General features: G+C 37.8%; 1 protein-coding gene across 4 annotated transcripts in view; it reads left to right on the top strand.

Moving 5' to 3' along the window:
* Positions 1 to 23858, top strand: part of ZNF143 (zinc finger protein 143) — a 39874-nt gene that overhangs the window by 691 nt on the left and 15325 nt on the right. For 3 of the 4 annotated variants that reach the window (XR_013922157.1, XR_013922158.1, XM_080344886.1), the window contains exons 2-8: positions 12672 to 12802; positions 13573 to 13665; positions 14148 to 14231; positions 14472 to 14552; positions 15401 to 15597; positions 19258 to 19332; positions 23663 to 23782. Coding sequence is in view for 2 of the 4 variants with exons in the window: in XM_080344886.1 (XP_080201012.1) it covers positions 12679 to 12802; positions 13573 to 13665; positions 14148 to 14231; positions 14472 to 14552; positions 15401 to 15597; positions 19258 to 19332; positions 23663 to 23782 (774 nt within the window). In the remaining 2 variants the exon portion in view is untranslated. The remainder of the gene's footprint in view (positions 1 to 12671; positions 12803 to 13572; positions 13666 to 14147; positions 14232 to 14471; positions 14553 to 15400; positions 15598 to 19257; positions 19333 to 23662; positions 23783 to 23858) is intronic. The other variant, XM_080344887.1, reaches the window with a different exon arrangement.

The raw sequence follows: 23858 nt of genomic DNA on the forward strand, positions 1-23858 counted from the left end.
ACATCTTTTTTTTTTTTAATTTTAATTTCCATTTTGACGGAGGGCGAGCTCGCAGAGCGACATTAAATCTTACGCCTTAAGAGCAATTTCGGCCGAGCATGCGGCTTGTTCCCGGCCTCTGGGAAAGGAAAATGCGGTGTTGGTGCACGAAGTTGCTGTTTTTTGGGTTGCTGTGTTGCGGTGCCCTGAGCGCGGCTGTTCGCGCTGGCGCAGAGCCGCCTTGCGCGGACCTTGTGGAAGCATCTTTCTATTTCGTCTTCAGCTCTTTCAGCTCACCAAAATACCATGCAAAATCGTTTTAAGCGTTTTACAGCCTGTTCTTGCTTGTTGCCTTGAGCTTTTCTAGTCTAGAACTTTAAATAGAACAGGATAACAAGAAGCTATTTCTCTAGAAAAACTACCTGCAATAACACAAAGATTTTGTTTTCTGATAAGGTCTTATTTGTGGTGCTTGTTCATCAAGAAAAAATAACGTGACTTTTGTGCTAGTTGAATTTTCTATTAAGCATACAGTTGAGCAGCTCCAGTTATGTATAAAATCTCTGTAGGATTTGTTTCGAACTACCATAGAATTAAATTTGAGGTTACGCACAGAGTGATGCCTGTGCTTTTGAGGGGATGTTATTCCTATTTACAGGGATACAGAAACTTCAACCTTCCAGTCTTTGAAAGAAAACATTTTCTCTTGACATACTGTTTTCTCAAGATTCTGCATCAGGTGTTGTAAATCTGTTACACCTTAGAGGATGATATGCCAGATATTTATGTTGTAGCTTCAGGGTGTTTGTATGTGAAAAGTTAAATTTGTTGTCAACTAGTAGCTTTTTAAGAGCACATATGCTATGTGCATAGTATATTTGGGGGGTTTTGTGTGTTTGCCATATAGCTTTGCAGTGGCAGGGTACAACATAGTTGTGTTTTTATGGCTATTTTTTTTGTATTTAATTCATTAAAAATCTTGAGCTTTCAAGCTGTATACATGTCAGAAGCTATTCATCTGAATCACTGCAGAAAATTAAACTCAGCAATATGTAGTCAAATAGTATATGATTGTTTTGATAATAGATTGCAGCTTAAATGAGATGTAAAAATGAACATTTTAAACAGTTTTGAGAAATGTATTTCAAATTGATTACCTAATTTACATAAACTTTTATGATTATTATAATGCAATAATGTTTAATTTCCAGTATCCTGTCTGAGGAGTTATTTTGTCTTATATTAGAGGCTTAAATAAAGCAAATGCTTAGCTAGAAAGTCACATGAGCCTCATTCTGTCTTTATGTTTGTGTAGCATTTGATGCTTCAACATCAAAATACTGTGTCATGAGCTTGCAGTCCGTTTTCTCAAAGGAGACAGGTGCAGTGATAATAGTGATGAACCCCTGGTAGTGGGTGCCAAAATTAGGCTGTAAAATTGTTTCTCTCTGTTTTTGTTTCTGTGATTCTGTAGAGTATCTTAAATGACGCACAGCTTCAGCTCAGCAGGCTGCTGCTGGTGCCCACGTCTTGCTGTCCTGGCGAAGAGAACTGGCAGGAGTTGGAGCAGCGAGTAGGTCAAAGGACCAGGCTGTTGCTGCTGTGCCTGCTCACAGCTGGGCTGCCCACTCACCTGCTGCTCTGTTTGCATGTGCAGGGGGTTCCTCAGCTTAAGCTCGGTGGTGGTAATGGTCTCTACCTGGACACCATGTGTCTGAGTGTTCCTTCAAATACCATGTGTGTGTGTTCTTGCAGCCTTAACAAAATGTATGGGGTTTGTTATAAAAAAGATGACAGTTTTGAACTGGGTTGCTTCTCTTATAGCACAGTTTGGCTTCATTTAGAGTGTGGGATGTCACATGTAAGTCTTGGTCTTAAGAGTTTTGGGTTAAAACATGCTCAGCATAGGTGGAGTCTTTGAGAAACACTGTTATTAAATTCTGAGGAGTCTTTCATTGGCATGTGTGAAACTATGTGTTTTCTAGAGCGTGGGGCTCAGATGAATTTGGATGCATTTCCACGCACAGAGTGAACAGCACATTCTTGATAATTGGGGCAATTCTTCCAGTTTCAAGCATTAAAATGGAAAGAAAGCAAATGTGAGAAAGATGCAACTTGTCTCAGTGCTCTTGTAGTCAGATTCCTTCGTTACTCTTTTCCTGCCTACATTTTGCTTTGTACCCTCTTCCCTGATTATCCCATGATTTCTGCTTCCCGCGTTCGTTTTTGTAGCTCCTGCTGCCTCTGACGTGTACGTTACACACCATAGCATCCCAGGCCAGCCTTTGCCTTTCCTTGCTGCTGGCTTTTTTCCTGTATTGTCACATCTCCTGCACACTTGTGCAGCTCAGCAGCATGCTTTTTGCTCTTCCTGTGTTAATAGATGGGCAGTTGTTTTTTTCATCTCTTTTGTGCTGCAAAGAAATTGGTGCACCTGGTAAAGAGACTATGAGTTGGGTGGTGTACTCCTGTGCTTTGTGCTACAAAAGATTGAAGGGAGATTTCTGCCTAGCTTATGGATTCCTAAGGTGGATCATGATCCTAACAGATGTATCCTCTTCTGGAATTGGAGAGTTCAGCTCTGAAATGGAAGTTCCTGTAAATAGAGGTGTGCATAGGTGTTGTTCTGAAGGTGGAATGAAGAATTTGAGAGAAGTTCCTGTCCATGGACACTACATTTCTGGGGGAGGAGGGGACGGAGCCTTATGACCCATCATAGCACCATGAGGCTTATGAGGTTCTGCTTGTACCTTATGTCTGTAACTTAATCTGCTCTTAGTTGTCCTTAAGGGCATATGGTTTTGGTCCTCTTTGTGCTCTGCGCACCAAGAATTGTTGATCATTTACTAAAAATGGAATTGGATTAAATTGGGTGAATGCTTCCAGAAACATACTCTGCCAAAATTTTCTGAATTACACTGCTTTTTTAAATTGTATAGTGGGATTGTACTTTGCTCTACCAAGATAACACTTGTTAAATACATGAAGTTCTCAGTTTTGAAGGGAATTTATGGTTCCAGCAAGTTCTGCAATATTCAAACTTGACAGCAAGGTTACACTTAAAACTGCTAAGTGCTTCCCTCAGTCTGTATTTTATTGTCTGCTGAATGTGTTCCTCTGTACACTTCTTGAGGGGAAATTTGCATCACCTGCTTCATGCTCTAGGACTTCATTTCTGATGGCAGACTTCTCTAGAATTGGGTCTGCAATTGCAAGTTAGTTGGCATTGCCTGTATCTTAAGTATATTCATATTTAGTTAACGTGGTATTACACAGATTTTTTTAGAATGTATTTAGATGTACTGTTTTTCAAATGACATTTGTAATCTGGTTTTTGTTTGTTTGTTCATGGTGCGTTTTTCTTCTTTTTTGCAATTCAGGGTAAAGGTTGGCTGTTCTTTTAGTTCCTGAAATACAAGCATAGACTAAAACACTGCTGTTAGCTATCATGGCTAATATTGATACATCTGTAATGTAGTTATCAGATTACTAATTAACTCAACCACACAAAACAACCCACTCAAAATTCCCTGTTTTGTTGGCCATCTCAAGAGATTTGCAGTATTTGGACATCTTGACAATTAAGAGAGTAGGCTGTTTGACACAAAAGTAAAACCTTGATGGAAACAGTCAGTCTCTATTTCTTTGAGATTTTTGACCATTAAGTATTCACCTATTCACTAAATGTTTCTTGTTTTGTTTAAAGCACTCACTGATAGAACCCAGAGAGGTTTTATGGCTTGAGGATCAAGCAGCCCCATGAAGTGCTTCAGGAGTTAACTGTTGTTTCTTTCTTTTGGGGTTTGTTTTTGTGGATGTTGGTTTGAGGTTGGTTTGTTTGTATGTTTTCCCTGCAGACAGGCATTACTGCTCATTTCTAGGAGTAGTTTGAGTACAATTTTGACATAAGTCCTCTGGATGGCTTTGTACTACAGCCAGTATTTTGTGTATAGGTACTTGATATACAAAGCAAACCCCAGAAAACAGTAGTTTAAAAAAAACACATGGGTTCATTGTTTAAGTCCTTTAAGTCTGTTTCTCACTTTGTGACTTTCAGGGGGAGAATCTACTTGGGTTGAAATCTAGTGCTTTATCTCAGTAATGTGCTGAAAAATTATTTAAAGGTTTGCAGGTTTTTTTCAGCGTTGTTAATCATGTCTAAATTTTTAAAGTACAAATAGACTTACCATAGGTCAGCTTTTCTCTGATTTCTGGCCCAACATTTAGTTTCTGAGCATGCACATTATAAATATTTATCTTTTTTTGACTATTAAAACAAAAATAATTTATTCACAGTCAGTCTACAATAAAGAAATGGGGGTTTTCTTTAGAAAATAGGGTATACCTGAACATCCATAATACGACCAAGAAAGAAGAAATGTGTCTTATCTTTGAGCAAGGAAGACCATCTGAGTTCAGAGAAACTTTCTGGCATGTTTTGGTAGGTGAGTTCACGCGGTTCCTGTGGCAGTGCTCCTGCAAGCCATTCTGTGCACACACAAAGTGATGCATAGGTGTTTCAAATAGTCATATTTGAATTTGATGTTTTGGTAGAGATTATATGGCCCTTTCTCACGTTAGATCTAGTATGGTGATATACGAATAGTAATTGTCTCATCAGTGCATTCATCATTGACCAGGTACACTGGTACGCTTTTTTGTACTTTAATAAAACTTTCAGAATCATGGTCTCTGTGCCTCTGCAAATGGTACTGTGTGAGTCTCAGTTGCTTGTTACCTTCTGTGCAGGAGTTTTGGAATCGGATCTCTTTAAAAACTTCCAAATCTGTTCCAGATCTCTTGCTCAGGAGGCTGTGCTGCTCGTGGGGGTAGTTACTGGGAAGCAATGCTGTCAAGCATTTGCTGGGGAGGTACTTGTCCCAGAGCTGCAGCATGAGTTTAGCACTGCCGACACTTAATATCCTGGTGGAATGACTCCATTGATGGAACCTCCATTGATTAACCAGTAACTTGTTCTTTAATATGTTCAAGTAACATGTGAAGTTAGCAGTTATATTTGGGATCAACCTGAGTCTTCTCCACATGAGTTGGACTTCTTGGTGGGTGGCTTTCTTGTGATTTTTAAGTACAATGCATTTGAAAATCACAGCATTCCCACAATGTGAAATTGCACACATATGCCTAATCTCTTAATATTAAAGATCTGTAGACGTTTGTTATTTGCACTGGTTAATCCCATTATATTTTTTTTTAATAAAAAGTGAGCATCAATCTCTGACAATAGTTTTAATGTTCACAATTTGTAGATGTGATTCACAATGTAAATATCATATGGTGATGTCTTTGGGGGAAAAAGACTGTTGGAACGTAATTATGTGAAGCCAAATGTTGTTCTCACTCCTCACACTGAAGTCAGGAGAATTCTGCTTGCTTATAGAAGTGATAAATTTGTCTTGCATTTATGTGTTTTTTGGGAAGAAAAATCAAAGTCTGTGGCAGTGAATTAGTCTTGAACTGCACTATAATCAGGATGTATCTCTGGTGGAACAGAAGGATTGGAACACTGTAAAAAGGAGACTTGAGTTTGACTGCAAACCTCTGCTTTGGGCAACATGAGTCTCTTGGTTGGTTGTGCTGCCTTATGGGAGTGTACACGTCGTGCTGATGCAGTTGACAAGGCTGTCAGACTTGATTAGGTTCTTCTCCAGGGCCAGAGTTCGTAATTCTCAACACTTCTTTGCTATCTAGAAAATAATTGTGCAATTTGCTATTAAACAGCACATTTTAACCCTCTGTCTGAACCCAGCTATTGTTACCTGATTCTTTAGCAGGGGGGTTTTGTTCTGTATTTCAGCCTTGTTTCTATTTTATACAGTGGATGATTTATGTGGTGGAAATTGCTGTTTAATTATGTTTTGGTTGCCTTTAGAAGAGACTGGAAAAAAATACAGTAAAAGAAGTTAAGATTATAGGAAAGCACATAGAAATTTAGAAATGCCTAACGTTAATTACTTCGTTATATTTATTAACCAAAAGTCAATCTGATGTGTTATAGCATGAACTTGATGTTGCAGTGCAATGGTAAATACTGAAAAGGTAAGGGCTGTTGATGAAGAAAGAAATCCATGTCTCATCTATTGAAGCACTTGATCAAAGCATCCACAGGTTCTAGATTTCATTTCTGACCCTGCTACAGATTCCCAGTGTAATACTGGAAGAGATTGTCATGCAGATACACAGGAGAACAGAGTTTAGAGAGCCTTAGTTCTGCTGTGTTCTTATTTTTGAGCTTAGAGCTGTCAAATACCTGTATGTAATTAGTAAGTTATATACTTGAGTCATCTAAAAAAACTTTGGACAAGTCAGTTTTTCAGTCTGTGTCCATCATTACTTTGCACTGAGACCTGGAAGGCTGTAATGCATATTAATTATCAGTTGAAATGTATCTAATCAGAATGTTGATTTTAGGTACTAATCTTGATTTTTTCACAAATGTTTGTTAATCAGACTAGTTTTGGGAAATTTATATATGCAATCATATCAGTTGTTTAAGGACTGTAATATAACCAGTATTTATTTCCAAAAAACCTTTATTATGTTACTGTGCTGACATACTTGAACTGGTTTTGCGATCCAGCTTTGTCACATGTGGGAATGCAATTTCCTAAAATTCCTTAACGAGAGTTTCAGTATTGTGGAGTTGTGTATCATTTGCCATTTTACTTTTCTGGATTGGTTTTTATTTGCTGTTTTTATAAGTTTTATAAAATGTCAATGTTTTTGTACATTATTTAGAAATGTATTAAAAATAAATTCGAATTAAATAAATGGATATTATTTCAAACTTCTCAGTGCTGTCTGTGCAAGGAGGGTGAACAATCCCAAGGTTGCTGAATGTCTGGAGTAGCTTTTTTCCTGTCTTTCTCAGTTCTCAGACTTTTTAGATTGCATTTTATAAGTGTAAGTTGTCTTCCATGACTGCTGTTACAGACTTTGTTCCATTTTCTGTTAATCATCCTGTAAGCATCATCTTTTTTTTCCTCTAAGGAGTTTGCGCTACTGTCACGGCAGGTTTTTTCTTTTGTCCAGCAATGCAGTGGTGTAGTCATTCTTTAAATGGCAAATTCCTGTTGTTTTCCAGCAGTTATTTGCCACATTCTCCACAACATTGGGGTCTTCTCATGCTGTTCTCGGAGCTGCCAGGTCCCAAGTGCCCTAAACCCACGTTCTGCTCCATGGCAGTGACTCCTCCACCAGCTCTGGCTTTGCTTTTCAGCTGCCTAAGTCGCACCTGCTGTTTCTTAGTTGTTCGATTCCTAGTTCTCAGCAGAGACTCCCATTTCCAGCTGCTAGGTTGAGTTTACATTGCTTTTAACATTGCATCTTTTCTCCAAAATAAGTGACAGCACCACTCTGTTTGTTAGTGGAGGACAAAATATAGGAGGTCCTCTCCAGATAGGCAACTTCATATGAAGTCTTCATGAAAAATCCTTTCTTTTTAACCAACTTCTCTCACCTGACCCCTGCATTCTCTGGTTTCTAAGTGTTGAGAATTTAAAGCATACTTGGGTTCATGGGTTTTTTTTTCGGTTCAGAGAATTTGGGGGGATGTCTCGGTGTTTTTTAATAAGAAAAATGCATCCACGTGCCCTGCGGGATGGCATATTTTGTCTATCAAAGTTATACTGGTGGTTTACATTGCTGGTGCAGCTTTTGTCCAGAAGTGTAATAAAGTCAGCAACGCATATCGCTAACTCACTGCTTTTGTTTTATGACTAACAGTGTAGGCTTGTTTCAGAATCCCTCCTTGCAACTGGGTATTGCTTCCCTCTATCAGACTGGTTTCAGTTCAGACATTTTTCAGTCTTCAAGAATTTTCTGTTGCAGGCTGTTTTGTTTGGTTTTTTTATGGAAGTATTTTAACCATCTTAAAGAATGATAATATTTTCTCTGCATGACTGCCATAAGAGTATTTCGGTGACTAATTGTTTCAGGAATGCAATATGCATTACTGTTCTTGTGGAAGTCTTCCTAAATATCATCATTAACATGCCTTTGAAAATTGCAATTCGTAATTGACCTGTGAAGATTTGCAAGAGTTCACAAAGTCAAGATTCAGCTTTTCACTTCAGTGAGTACCTCATGACTAAGCCTGTACTTGTGTCCTTTTTGTAGGACAGCTCTTGAGATGAAGCAGAATGCACATGCAGCAACTCTGTGGAGCAGCCATGCAGGCGCCACCCCAGGGTTCATGCATTTTCCTAAAAATGGATGTTTTGGCTGCATTTTAAGTAATGAGGTGCAATAGTTGAAGTGCGTAAGGGAAATCTTTCTTTCCCAGGATCTTGCTGACAACGTTCCTGGCAGACGGGAGGCCCAGAGAAAAGGCTGAGTGATGCAAATGCCCAAAAAATAAAAGCAGTGAGGTGCATTAGGGGAAGAAGCTGGTGAGATTCAGATTGGAAGAAGAGTGAAGACAAATTTTCTGAAAGCTGAGGAAAAAGCAGCATATAAGCCAGTTAGCAGAAGGGGTCGGGGGGAAAGAGATGTTAGTTTGATCAAAAGAGACCGATTTCAAAAAAAACAAGGCAAATGAGTAAAAATACAATAGGAGACTAGATTCACAGGGTGGATGATGTACTGACGGCACGATGATACTGTTTTAAATGCATGTGATATCAAAATGGTTAGATGTCGTAGAACAGTTTAAGTTGGAAGGAACATCCAGAGGTTATCTAGTCTGGCCCTGACCAAGGCAGGTCTGATGAGCCCAGGTTGCCCAGGGCTGTGTCAAGTTGAGTCTTGAATGCCTGCACAGATGGAGAGTCCATAACCTGCCTTGGCAATCTGTTCCTGTGTTTCACCACTCCTACAGGGGAAAAAAAGAAAAAAGTAAGTAACACAGTAGCGGAAATATCAATATGATAACCTGACCCATTTCCCTACAACATAGGTCAACTTCGTCTTTAGTTCTTTCCCTATCCTTCTCCTCAGAGCTTGTAGCCCTGTCTGGTTAGCCTGTCTTCTCCACTGGGAATGGATAAGAGAGTCTGACAGTGAGCAGCACATCCAGTTCTGGTGGAGGGAACTCACTGCACAGCAGAGTAACGGAGCAAAGCTGCTGCAGCCCCAAAGAGTGAGTGAAAGCCAGGGTTTTGCTGTTCAGGAGGGTCCCAGTGCTCCACCTCCATTACAGGGCATGTGCTTCTAAGATGGGTCTGAACATGAACCATCTTCAGACAAAGAGGCAGGAAGGTGAACATGAAGAGCAGGCCAGCAGTAAGAGGAGACTTAAGAACTAGTTGCAGGAGGAGTTGATATGGACATAGGAGTATTTTAGGTTATTTTGACAGGAAGGGTGCGATTATATTTGGGAAGAGGGACACACTGAAAATTTGGTACCATGATAGGGCTGGCTGAAGAAGGAAACTGGTACTTCAAGGAAAAAGGATGGAGCTGGGGATAAGAAGGTAGTGGAAGGACGGAGGATTGAGAGGAGGATATATTGGAAGGGATAATTTTAAAGGAGTTGGAATTGGGAGAAAATAGCAATACAGCCTTTGTATGTGACAGCACATGATTGTCTAGTTCATCTGGAACAGAGGAAAGTAGTGAATGTTGTTCTGCTGTGTGCAGCAGTTCACTCTGATTTTTTTCCAGGGTGTGATAACTCTTAATCAGCTACAATACCATAACACACACTGTAAAATAATTTAAACAAATACTTTTGCTCTTTTGGCCCTTGAATTTACCTTGCATTAATTTCTTCTTCCAAAATAGCAATTGACACTTGGAGCAATTGGTTCTGCTCAGACTCTTTGAGGACTTGGCAGCTGTCTGCATTGACTGGATTCTTCTCTGCTTCCCCAAAGCTGAGAGAAGAGGCAAAAGCTCTGGAGGAAGGGCATTACTCTATTTTAAAGGCAGAGATTCTATTGAAGATGCTGAGAGCTTGTTAAAAGATACTTTTTCTAAGAGAGGGAATACGCTAAAGTAGACCTGAGCTCAAAGGCCTTTGAGATGCAGTCCCTGCTAGAATTTTTTGGCAATAGTCAAAAACAGTGGTTTTGCAGCCTTTCTTCTCCAGTGTGTGAAATGATGTGGCTTTTTTGAAACGTGCCTTCATGAGGCGTCCTGAAAACTGAGCGAATGGAAAACGCTGACAGTGCAGAACACTGGTAGCAGTTACGAAGACAAGACAACCTCTGTGCACCACTAGTGTCTAATACTGTAACTACTTAACTTGCTACAGGTTGGCAGTGCCTCCAGAGCAGCAGTCCTGGCAAAGTGGTCTGGAATAAAACTTTTTTTGGCGCTAGTTTCTTTTTTAAACAGCATTAGTTTTCTGATCTTATTTGCTGAACACTGAGGGTTGGTGCACTTCAGTGCTTGTTTAAGCTGATCCTGTAGCTACAGCATGTTGTCCCATTTTTGTTTTACGAGCAAAGTGCTTTCAAAGTGTTTAGTCCCTATTTAGAGATGGGGGATAAATGAGTAATGGGAAAAGAAGTTACTAGTCCAAAGTCACTAATGTGGAGATGGCAGAAGGAGGAGTTGAACTCAGGGTCTCTTGTGTCCTCATACAATTCCTTGTCCCTTAGATTATAGTATCCAAAAAAAACTTGGCTATTTCTTCAGAAACATCTAGTATAAATGTGATTTTAGTCTGGATGTCTTATCCACACTGGCTCTTCTGTTGTATCACGTCTCTTTTTAGAGACCTCTGTTTTTGTAAAAGCTTCTTTACTTTAAAAGGATGCTGGGAACAAAAATTTCCCATCTTCCCTCGGATGTTAAAAAGTCACCTCTTTTGAGTTATATTTTGGTTTCTGTCTTAACTGTATCTTTTTTTTTTTTTTTGATGCTCAGAATTGTTCAAGGTTCAGATTCTCTATTACAAGCCTATATTTCAATTTCCTTAATGTTCTAGGTAGATATTATGTAGGATTTTAATCTTGCAAGGCATATTTCTGACTGAATTGTGAACTTATCATTAGTACTGTTTTCTTCTATGACTTCCAACATAGTGCATGAAAAAAATTGTGTTTTTTACAGGAGGCTTAAAACCTTCCTAAGGCTACCCCTTCCTCTTTTCTTGTTAAACTGAATCTGTTTCATTAACTGAGCTCTCAACCAAACTATCAATAATGTTCTCACATGTGCCAGGATGATTTAGACTCCAGCTCTAATTTCAGGAGGTGATGTGGGTACTTGGTGTAACAGCCCATTAAAAGTGAGCGGAGTTTGGACCGCAGCGACACATCTGCTGTGTGCAGAGCTCCCGGGTTGAGGCGCTTCAGGCCCCGCAGCAGCAGAGCCGCTGGTGTGGATGGTGTTCGCTGAGACTGAGATGCTTCTGGAGCTGCTGCTGCTCTGGCAAATGGTTCAAGTCACTTGGATGTATTTGGAAAATATTACTCGGGTATAATTTTCAACTACTAAAGTAGTGTACCAAAACATTAAACACTGCAGGCATGCTGGAGTACCTACCGGTCTACTTTTGCTTTCATTAGTGTTTAGTTTTGACATGAGTTCCTGAGTGGTTTTTGAGGCAATTGATTAGTTGCTCATTCAAGGGCAGATTTCTGGTTTGTAGAGATAAAAACAGTTTAGTTATTTAGACATGTAATCATAAGTAAATTAAAAAGACTACATTATTCCTCTCGGCCTTGAATTACAAAACAGTCAGTCATAGGACCATGCTAAGATTAAAAGCCTTGGTTGCTTATCTGTAACCTTTTAGTGAGATTATCTGACTGCTGCTTATTGTTAGAAAAAATCTTGACTATTGAAAGACTGGGGTGGGGGAAAATTGCTTTAATCCTATGTGGTATAGATTGCCATTTTGTGTGATATTCCCCCCCGCCCCCACTTTCATGCACATCCAAGTTTATATTCACGAAAGGGCTTGCAGAACTCAGTGACTTTTATTTTTCTTTCCCCCTCTGTGATGAGAGCCAACATCTGAGTTAGCAGAATGCAATGTTATAAATCTCCTTTATAGCTTCCTAATCTAGTAATGCTGAAAATTAGTAATAGCCTTTCAGATTTAGTTGACCTCTTAATCTCCCATATTGAAACATGCCTGGGTAAAAAATGAGTATCCAAAGGGTTGCCTCTATCTGGGTCTTTGAGAATACATGCAGAGTTGTGACTCTCACTCACCAGTCACTGTCCTGTTTTATTGATACTTTTTGTCATTAGATACTTTATTATTTTCAAGGGAGGATTTTTTTATGTTATTTTTTTTAATGTAGAAACCTCCCTGGATGATAGATTCTCAATCTCTTACAGACACTGGGGAGATGTTTAATTTATATGGTTAAAACCCTACTGTTGTCGTGGGTGACAGTGGGTGAATGTTCAGCTTTATTTTAATTCTGGAGACTAAAAGATATCCTTAGTTTCAATCATTACCACCATTCTTTATGCATTGATTAAATAATTAATATTTAACTGAAATCTACATGTGGTTGATGCGTTTCAATTTAGTAACAGCTATCTGAAGTTCTTATTACTTCAGTTAACTAAGCTATTAATATTTACTTCAAATAACATTTTTTTCCTCTAAAGTAATTTCCAGGTAAGTCAATAATTCATTGCATCTTTATGCAGAAGGTAACATAAAATCTTTGTAGCAGCTCTACAAAAATCTAATTAAACTTGGATTGTCGTTAATTAGTTCTGTATTTAACTTTTGTATCTATATTTTGTGAATATTTTCTTTCTAGGTGGACAATGTTATTAGCTCAGATAAATCGAGACTCTCAGGGAATGACTGAATTTTCTGGAGGAGGAATGGAGGCCCAGCATGTGACTCTGTGTCTAACAGAAGCTGTAGCTGTGCAAGGTGAACCCTCAGGTTAAAGTATCTCTGCATTATTGTGTCTTTTCTGTTTGAAATTCAGATAAAACTCTAACATGGTGTCTTCTGAATGAAAAAAATCAAACTCAAATCATTCTTAATTAACTGAGATTAAGTTCACTAGTTTAATTCTGAAAGGAACTGATCTCTTAAGGTCATAGGAGCGTAAATGTGACAGAATAGGAAATATAAAATCTGACTTTATTCTCATAACTTGTTTATACTTTGAAACTTCAGTTTATATCTAAGCATGTGTAAAGAAGTTCTAAAATAGATTGATCTAGGATTGGATTAAACTTGATTTTTTTCTGTCAGCATCATTATGATTTTACATGATTAAAAACTTTTCCCCAAACCTGTGCTTTATTCTAAATAGATTTGTGTAGATGAACGACAGGTAGTAGTGTACAAAACAAAATTATCAATACAAGTATGTGTATCATTATTTCACTGTTGATACTCATGGCCTAAATAATATTTGTCCTAAAACATCTGCTTTGTAGTTAGTTATTCAGTGACATTGTAACTTTTTTATTTAAGGAAAATATCATTCTAACTGTCACGTTTACAGAGCAAAATCTGGAACATATGACTCTAGTGTTCGTTCCAGGTTCAAAAACTAGAAAGCGACTAAGAACTGTTTCCTATTATAATTTCTGAAATCATCATGCTTTAAGGGAATGTAAAAATGTATAGAGGTGGTTAAGTTGTGACTTTTTTAGAGTTTGATGCTGGTAATAGTGAATGTGAACTTTTTTCCTTGCTAGATGGTGACAACTTAGAAAACATGGAAGGTGTAAGTTTGCAAGCAGTGACCCTTGCTGATGGCTCCACTGCTTACATACAGCACAACTCTAAAGGTAGGTGAATGACTAGAAGCTGATTGGTATTGAGATAGGATTCCCCTTTACAACCCTGGTTTTGGATTGTAAACTCCTTTGGATTGTAAAGTCAGGCAAAATCTGTACAATGTTTATGAAGCTCCAGTCCCAACTGGGAATTACAGGTGTGTTACAGTAATACTATAAAATAAATATTTATTTCTGCTACTAATAAGAGGCAGGTATCAAATGCAGAACATTAGTCAAACAGAAGTAAGATGTTTGTTAACACTTCACACTGAAATATCAACAGTGTGCCTACTGGATAGGACATCAGGCCTTTTCTGGTTTTTATCCCAGAATTTTAAAACCTCTCTGTAGTCATACTGTGTTTACTCTTTACCAAACATTATTTCTCTCTGATATTTAATTGATATTTTAATCCTGAAGGTATCAACTGTGTGTTCAAACTGTGTTGTGTCATGCAGAATATTTTTAATGATTCGAATTATGTATTTCAGATGGTAAATTAATGGATGGCCAAGTGATTCAATTAGAAGATGGTTCTGCTGCTTATGTTCAACATGTACCCATGTCTAAAAGCAGTAAGTGTAAAAATATGAGAAATATATTCTAAAATAATGTATTACTACTAAATAATGTATTACTACTAAATATTGATATTAAGTCATCAATGGTCATTATAATAGCTTCATTTCGTATTTTAATGAAAACTGTCCTGAAGAGGTCCTAGGTATTTTGTAATCCCAGGTATTTAGTGTTAAATCTTTTCAACTAATGGATTTTTCAAACTATTGTTGAAGCATTGTAATTCTTCTGAACAGGGGACAGCTTGCGGCTGGAAGATGGACAAGCAGTTCAGCTGGAAGATGGAACTACAGCATTTATTCATCACACCTCAAAAGGTAAGTTTTTAAAGTATGATTTATTACATTAGGGTTCAACAGAGCTTCAGCAGTATTAAATATGGTACTCTTTTTAGATTATGATGACATTTAGTGTGATTTCCAATGTAGGTTACTTGTTGCTTTTACTTGGTGACATCCGGGAATTGTTGAAATGAGACTGGTTCACTTCCATGTTTGGACCTCATGTAACAGTTATAAACAGAATCAAACCCAGCATATTTCACTTTTTTTAGCCTAGGATCACATTATAGTAAGTATATGTCAGTAGACAATGTAAGCCCTTACACAGATTGCAGCAATAATTGCATGTGAAAATGAGAAGGGAAAGCAGGCAAGAATCAATCAATCAATCAATCCTTCTTGAACTAAAGAATGTAGAGATTGACTTGAATTTCACAGTTCATTCTATTGATGTCATTATGTAGTAGGGTAGAAAATTATTGTGTTCTTAAAATTCTCAGATCTATGAATTCAAAAATCTGAAATATTGACCTCAGTATATGTGTGTTATTTGCATTTTATTATGAGTGGATATGAGATGGAAAGCACATTTGTGTTTCTGGTTTCCTTTGCAGATAAAGCTAGACCAATAAAAATTGGTTTTGCACCTTTATAAGTGTGCAGAAACAAAGCTGTGGGAGATGCTGTCTTGAAAAAAAAAATTGGTCAGTGCTATTCATAGTAATAATTTAAGTGTTTATATTTCTCATATACTAGTGATTACAGTTCTTATGTGTTTCATACATATATATCTTCAGGAGACATTTCCCAAACAGGAGTAGTTTCTCATGTTACATGCAGACATTTCATTTTCTTTCGTAACACTTTGTAATATTATTCCTCAGACAGCTATGACCAGAGCGCACTGCAAGCAGTCCAGCTGGAGGATGGAACGACTGCCTACATTCACCACACGGTGCAGATGCCCCAGTCAGACACCATTTTGGCCATTCAGGCTGATGGCACAGTGGCAGGTCTGCACACAGGAGATGCTGCCATTGACGCAGACACCATCAGCGCTCTGGAGCAATACGCTGCCAAGGTATATCAAAGGACATTGTCTCTTTCCACAATGCTTTAATGTAGCATTCCAAGATATTTGGCAGCAAACTCCAATTGTGATCTAAGAATTAAAATGATAATTAAGAGTGTCTTCAGACTTGTAGAAGAGATAACACCAAATGGTCATGATAGTGCTTCACTATCATGAGCAACTCCAGTGTGTAGCACATGAAGAAAAGATTGCATGCTGAAATGATGTGGAGTCAGACTGATTTGTAAAGCGATTTAGGTAACTAAATAGTAATTTTCTCTAAAATACAGCATTGGAAAGGAACCTCTTGAGGGGGCACTTTTTGGAAAGAAGGACAAAGTTAAATTATTCTTGTTGAGGCTCTATTGTCAGATTGGTTTTTTTTCTCCTTGTATTGGGAAGAGTTGTGCCCAGTATAGCAGGTGAGAACAACACATGAAGTATAAAACAGACAATCAGACAGTTACTGACTTTGGAAAAAACTTCTTTGATCCATACCATCAATAGTAAAATGATGCTCAAAATTCATGTTGTCCACTTTTCTGTAAATCATGATGTACATATAATGGGTGGTGCAACTACCATGATTTTGTAATTCAGCAGTGTCCCAGTTGCTGCATAGTTACCATCAGTGGCTATGTTGTGCTGGAAAAAGAGTAGAATAAATTTCCAAATCTGCCATCTGGTGTCACTGAGAGTTGTCAAATTTTGGGAGAAGGCCAGTTAGAATAATTAAATGGCTTATACACTATTTCATTATGCTTCTGTCTGATATAATTGAGGAGATCCTAAGAGAGCCAGTCACATTGTGTTGTGATTGGCTATGCCTTAACATGTCATAAAATAAAAGGTAATTCAAGGTTAGTTGAGCTGTAGTGACAAGCTTTTACACATTCCCTAGCTACTATTTACTTTAGATTTAAATCAGTCATAACTGTGAGCTTCTTAACAAAGAGCTATATTACTCATAATTGGTTATAAGTTTCTGTTTTAAGGTGAAGGAGAAACAGAAGAAATGCAAACTAATTTGCATTTTTGTCCTATTTATCTCAACATGTGTTTTTAAATTCTGTAACGTGAATTTGGTTTCTGGAGTGTACTTGTGTGTCTAGGGAAAATTCTATTTATTTTCTTTAAGCTTGCATCTCGGAACCTTTTTCTGAAAGGTACTGATAGAACCTCTCAGGGAAAGTCAGTAGAAGTGCGTTTCCAAGTATTGCACCTGGCTTACGTACAAAAGCAAATAATAGCTCAATCATCACAACCCTGTCTTTCTCTTAAAAGGAGAAATGTGGGTTTGTGATTCTGCTCCATGTCCACCTACGCTTCGTAGTGAGGCAGTGTATACTTTTCATAGCAACTGGTGTAGGAACATTGAAAAATGTACAGGAAGGGGCAGCAATGATGACAAAACATATGAAATACATGAGGTAAGTACATGATAGAATTTTATACAATTATAAGTGGCACAGAGAAGAGTAGCGACTTGTCGTCTTTACTAGTGTAAGAACTAGAAGACAGCAGATGAAGCTCTCAGGTGACAGGTTCAAGAAAAACTAGGGAAGAATATTTTTTCGAACAGCTGTGGCACTGCTTGTAGGATATTGTGGATGTGAATATTTTGGATTCAAAGAGTAATTAGATAAATTCATAGAAGAAAAATGTATCCAGGACTATTAGGTAGAACACGTGACTTCTAGTTCAGGGAGTTCCTAAGCCACAAATTGCTTGGAGGTTGGGAGAATATTTCTGGGAATGTATCACTAAATGCTTGGCCTGTTCCTTTCATCTTCTCTAGCATCTGCTGCTGGCTGCTGTTGGAAACAGAATGGTGCACTAGGTCAACCTTTAGTTTGACTCAGTATATGTTCTTAGAATCTAAGACAGTCTTTTAGGAGGAACTCATAGATCTTCCTTGGAATCCTTCCAGAATTCTCCAATACTGCAAAAAAAGTGGTTTAAAATTGGGTCTCTTGCTGCTTTTGTTAACATTGAAGATTTTATCTTCAAAGCTTAAAAGGGTGAAGAAAATTTTGAAGGCGGATTTGGAGAATGGTTGTTCTTCTCTGTTCCCCTGTCCTACATAACAGGCGGAAATAGCAAAGATCAGAAGGCTGCCCGAGATCAGTGTAGAAACTCTGCAAGAGAGTTCATACAAAGAGATCCAAGAGGAATGGAACTGTGAAGAGGTTATGACACATACTTTTTTTTTCCATAAGATGTTTTCCTGCAACATCACAGCTGCTGGAAAAATAGAGTTCCTGGGACTTGTGTATGTCTACACACGTGTGCACATTCCATTTGGATGATTGTTTTCCAGTGGCGTTGATGAACTTTTAATTTCATGTCAGCAGTTCCTTTCTCAACCAACAGCAGGAAGTTCAGTATGAAGTGATTCGAGTCTCCTTTCTGTGCAGGTTCTCTCCCCTTACTTCAAAAGTTCTGCGGGAGAAGGTCCCAAAATGGTTATTGCTTCCTTTAAAAAAAAACCACTCAAGAATCACCTGCTTGCAGGCTCTATGTGCAGTCTCTCTGTAATGTAACCTTGCCTCTGCTTGGGAACTTCTCTCTTCACTGTTTAGCTCAGAGTTGCCAAAAGTATATTGCTCATAATCATCTAATTTAGAAAGATTGTACAGTCTGAAAACCTCTTATGGCACAAGTTGATCCTCAGTCTCTGAGCAAAATGTTGGTAGCTGATGCTTTGAGAAGGATGCTTCGCACAACTGTTAATGTTCTCAGGAGCCTGCTATGACCTCCTTAGTGAAAGGGCATAAGCCTACCAGCTGAGGTAGGGTTCCTGCCAAACCATTTTAGAGAAGAACAAAATCACTTATACTAGATTTGGTGTGTCAATCTCAGCCTTGAGTGTAATGAACGCAGAGATAATTGTGAATGCCTGTGGACAAAATGGGCAATTAAGGAATGGAGAAACTATGCGAAGTATACTTTAAATTAGTTTTTTCTATGGTGACCAATAAGACACTGTTCTTTTGAGTAGATATATGTGAGTTTGTTGTCTTTTGTTTTTTAAAATGGGCAATAATATCTTTATTTAAAAAAAAAAAAATCAAATGAATGTCTAATACTCTTTTGAATATTTTGATAAGCTCCTGGGAAAGCAGCAATGCCTTTCTCTTCCTGTAGACTTTAAAAGAAAATAAACCTATGGAGCAATACATGTGTCTTTGCTTAGCTGTTGTAATTTTGACTATTTTGATTTGAGATACATCACATTGTCTTGGCTATTTTGATTCCAAATGAGCTATGCTGTTCAAAATGAGTAAATTCTGCTTAGCAGGGAGTGAGAGATAAATTTATATTATAAAATACGTAAACATTGGTTTGTGGTTGTGGTGTGTGTGTTTGTTTCTTCAGCAGAACTCAGTATTGTTAAATGTATTAATTTTAATACTTTTGTCAGTCTATTAATTGAACGTACTTGGTTATTGCAGACTTTTATACCTTGTTTTCAGACGACATTGAGATGTATATGCTCTAGGATGTAATGTAGGTACTATAGATGTAATGTACTGTAGGATAACCATGTTTGAAGAGGGAGCTAGAGAGCTGTGAAATAAGCCCTCAGGAGCTGTCTGAAACCCTCTGATTTTCAGATGAATAAAAATAACCATTAAGTGTTTTTCTCACTTCAACTTCATTTTCTAGGTGTCTATTGATGGAAATGACAGTGTTAGTGGCACAGGAATGATAGCTGAAAATGAACAAGATAAAAAAATGCAGGTATGTAGCCCAATAGAAAATAATTAAATATGTCTATTTTTTTTGTCTTTTCTGCCCAGCAACACGGATGGTGGGTAGTCCTGTGTAGCCAAGAACTAGTGTCCGCTGTTACCCTTCAGGAATTTTAGGTCTCAAAGCTATACAGATAGGTTTTATTTCTCTATTTGTACAAGATCCTTTAACAGGATTTTTAAAAGATCTTCTAATACTTACTCCTGGGTTTTTTCTGTTAAAAGATAATTAAAATTATGTTGGTTTTCTAAGATTTTTCAAGCTGACCTGAGTATTTCATCAGTAAGGCTGTAAGTATTTCAGAAGTTCTTTTCCAGAGGATGAACTGACAGCAGAAGGAATGTTGACTCAATGAAGTATTTGCTTCTCCTATGCCTGGAACTGTTCTCTCTTTAACTTGATTCCACTTGGCCTGTTAGAGTCCCTGACTTTAATTGTGGGTTTTGCAAGTAATCAGTAGATAAGTGTTGCTCCTGGTGAATACTTAAACAAGCAGAAAAATCCTTCCATTTCTTTTTCTGTATTCATGTTGTGATTACTTAGACATATAAAAACCTTTTCAATATGAAAATATTAAGTTCAAAGGGCAGTGGAAAATACAGGGGCAAGTTATTAAGTCTTAAGTTTTTTTACCTGGGATCCATAAAATTATGTAAGAACCGTGGTATTTGTCATCATAACATATTTTATTTAAGGAAAAGACCAAGCAAAACATATTTTGGCCTTCAAATAATTATGACCAACAACAACAATAATAGGAAAACCGCTACACTGTCATGCGTTCAAATGACAAAAATCGAAAATGGAATTCATTGTGTTGAGAAAGGTTTGATCAGAGAAGCCCTGCTTTTCCCTTTTTGTTTCATTTCAGGTATAATGAATTAGGCAAGGAGGAAAAAATATCTTCCGAGGTATAGCACAACACCCATGAAAGGAAGGCTTAGAGGCTCACCTCACCTCTGACAGTGACCTCAAAATTCTCTGTTCTTATTCTTTGTAAAAACCTAGGTCCCACAATATTTAAAGCTGCAGACTCTCCACTGTTGCCTTTGTGGCATGAGTATGAAAGGAGAGAATAGCTAATACATATATTATTTATGGTATTGGAATATATCCCATAAAATGCAATCAAGAAAGTAGAGGCTTTGCACACTGGTGGGCTGGAATAGGGATACAACTCCAACAAAAATGCAAAATTCAAGGAAGAGCAGGATAAGATCTTCTTGGTTGGTTTTACCTAGAAAGGGCTATCCAGCAAAATGACCTGTAACCAGTATCCACTTACATGTTGATTTCAGCCTCAGCCCCAAAACAAAGTGAATCTGGAGGTTGCTTTATCTTTTACACGTATGGCAACTTATATGCCATATGGAAATGTGCCAGTATTACAGAGCATTATATGTTCCAAACAAAAAAAGATCTAGTATTTCAAAAGCTATTGAGGTTTAGTCTCAAATTCTGACCCCTATAAGGTAACTTCAGTTGGCCAACTGAAGGTCTCAAAGCTATCAATGACCCATGAAAATCTTAATCATTATTATATCTTGATGTAAGTAGATATAGGTCCCTCATGTAACTTATTCTGAAGTAATATATTACTTGACATAAAATAATCTCATATTTGGATATAGTTTTAAATAAGTGAATTTTTATAAACTTTTTAAGTCCACAGGTAACACAAGAACAGGACAGCTGTCATGCTGCTAAGCAGTCATTCAGACTCACATGTTGGTTAGGTTGTTCACCAAAGAAAAAAGCATAAAACCTCTTTGTAATTTCTACATGTGAAAACAAAAGACTACGTTTGACCAAATGGCTATCACATGCTATTTCCTTTCAAACCTGTCATACCCATCTGTTCATAATAAAAGCAGAGCTACAGGACTGAAGTTTGTATGTGTACAATATAATAATCTTATCCGAGATCTTTGTTCTCCTCTGGTACCTGTGTAAACTCAGGTTGCATCGGTGATTTCTTTTAAAATGCGAGGGGTTTTTATTTTGTCTCGTTAGAAATATTTTGAAGGAAACAATTCCTATCAAGAAGTTTCACATTATTATAAAGGTGCTTTTTATTTGCTTTTATTTTCTTCTGATTTTGTGTCTTCTAACACCTGATTTTTTTAGTTTCTTCAGAGTGCGTTATTTTCTAATAACAGTAATATTTTATTCTTACTGAATAATAATACTGATTTCTTAATATCCTCGAGTCATACCAACTAATGTATTGTGAAGAAACACGTATGTCAGCAAACAGTTGCTTAAACAAACAGATGCATGTGATGTTCAACTGTTTTTTTCTTGAATGTTTGTTTTATCTCCCCCACCTTGGTATCAATCTTAATATTGGTAAAATTTTGTCTGGTTATTTCCTTACAGATACTAGGACAGACACTGATTTTGTACATGTTTTAACTTGCTTTTGAACTTTGGCATACTTCAGCTTTATAGTAGATCTTAGCAACTACATACTTATTTTTTTATATGCTGAAACAACAAAGAAATACTAGCATATACTGATAGGATAAAAAAAAGCTTAAGTGCAGGTGCTCAACCAAGCATCTTCTTCATAATTCTTAATGTATTAAAGTGACTTCTGTGATTCATGACATCATAGGTTAACCAACAGTATTAGTAATGGACTTCTGGATTCATGAGGTTGTTTTTCCCTGTGGTTCCAGAGGAGCGTTTCTGAAGGGGTGGTGGTGTACGTTTCAGTTGGTTGAAAATTTCTTATTCAGCTTTGTAGTCTTCAGAACGGTCTGAAGGTACCAGGGTCATCCTCCCTGTAGAATCCATGGGGAAGTTGCTCTCAATCAAATTTCCGATCTATCTGAACAAGAAGTTGGAAGTCTGTGTGAGGTTGCAGGGCTACAGTATCATTGGGCAGAGGGAGCTGTGGTGGGATGGTTGAGATGACCAGAGTGCTGTGATGGATGGACACAGGCTCGTTCATAAGGCCGGGAGAGCAGCAGGACTGCCCTGGCTCTGCTGTGGGATGACTGATGAGCCACTCCAAAGCCAATGGGTCAGAATTAGCTGGCAGAGCAGTGTGGGTGGCACTGTGGTGGCTGTCTGCTACAGAATGTCTGATGAGGAACAAGTAGATGAGACCTTTTTCAGCCAGCTGGAAGAAGCCTTATGTTCACAGGCCCACATCCACATGGGGAGGTTTAACCACCCTGGTATCTGCTGGAAGAGCACCACAACAGGGCACGTGAAATCCAAGAGGTTTCTGGAGATCAGGGCTGGCGATTGGCAACCTAAAGCAGGTTATTGAGCAGCTGGTGAGGTGAGACACTTTGCTGGACCTCGTATTTACAAAGAAGAATGTGAAGGCTTGAGGCAGCTTTCAGGAGAGTCTCCATCCTTAAAGGCTCAGAGCCAATCTGGATGCTACTGTGAGAAACCTGCTGCAGCTGACCCTGCTTTGAGCAGGAGGTGTTGGACTAGGAGACCTCCAGAGGTGCCTGCCAACCTCATCCATTGTGCAAAATGTTATTTTGGTAATTCAGAGTGGAATGGGATCCATAAGAAAAGGGAGGTGGTTTAGAAGAAGGACAGACTTTTTAAAATAGTCTTGATTACTTGGCATATAGTTGTATCAAGATATTTACATTTGGGCTCCTGCCTCTTTCTTCAGTCTTTGTGAACGTTCTTGCATATTAGTGTATGAAGAAGCCTTTAAAAGGAGTTTAAGTTGCATTGCAAAGCTATTCTGTATATTTTCCTGTTGTGTCATGCCAGAAAGGAGAGTAGAACCTAGCTCAAATTGCTTCAATTAGCTTGATCAGAACACATGCATCACTGACAAAGTACCAAATGCTTTCCTGACTTTTCAAGAAGTTCTCATAAGTGCATTTAATTATTGTTTGGCCTTTGCATGAACTTACATTTGAAGGTGATTTGATTTATGGCTAATCTCCCTTAGGAATGGATCCAGTGCTTTAGATGTAATCTTAGCCTCTTCTGTCTACTAATTTGATCGTTTTACCACTGGCCTTATATTTCAAATTATTTTTCTTTGTTGTTATTTAGCTACTTACTGCATGCATTTAAATTTGCCAGATAGAAGTAACTATATTTTACAATTTCTGTCCTTTCATCAGAACTATGCTTTTTAGTTAATTTATTTATTGAGGACAAAGAAATACACAATATAGCAAAGAGAGACAAAAGAAACCTGTCAGAGTCAGCTCTGAGTTGATAACAAAATAAGGCATGTGAATTTTCTGATCCATTGTGTCTTGTTGGTTTGGGGGTGGGTTTTTGGTTATATATTTATTTGTTTGTTTATTTATTTTCCCCCCAACTTAAGATTGTCTTGCAAGGACATGGAACAAGAGTGACTGCAAAATCTCAGCAGAGTGGAGAGAAAGCCTTTCGCTGTGATTATGATGGCTGTGGAAAACTGTACACAACAGCTCACCATCTTAAGGTGATGAGATGTAAAATGCATGTTGTTACTTCGCAGGCGTGATTTTTCTTTTTGACAGATTACATGGTTTAAAGTA

Source organism: Nesoenas mayeri (genome assembly GCF_963082525.1).
Source record: "Nesoenas mayeri genome assembly, chromosome: 5".
In the NCBI taxonomy this organism is placed as follows: Eukaryota; Metazoa; Chordata; class Aves; order Columbiformes; family Columbidae; genus Nesoenas; species Nesoenas mayeri.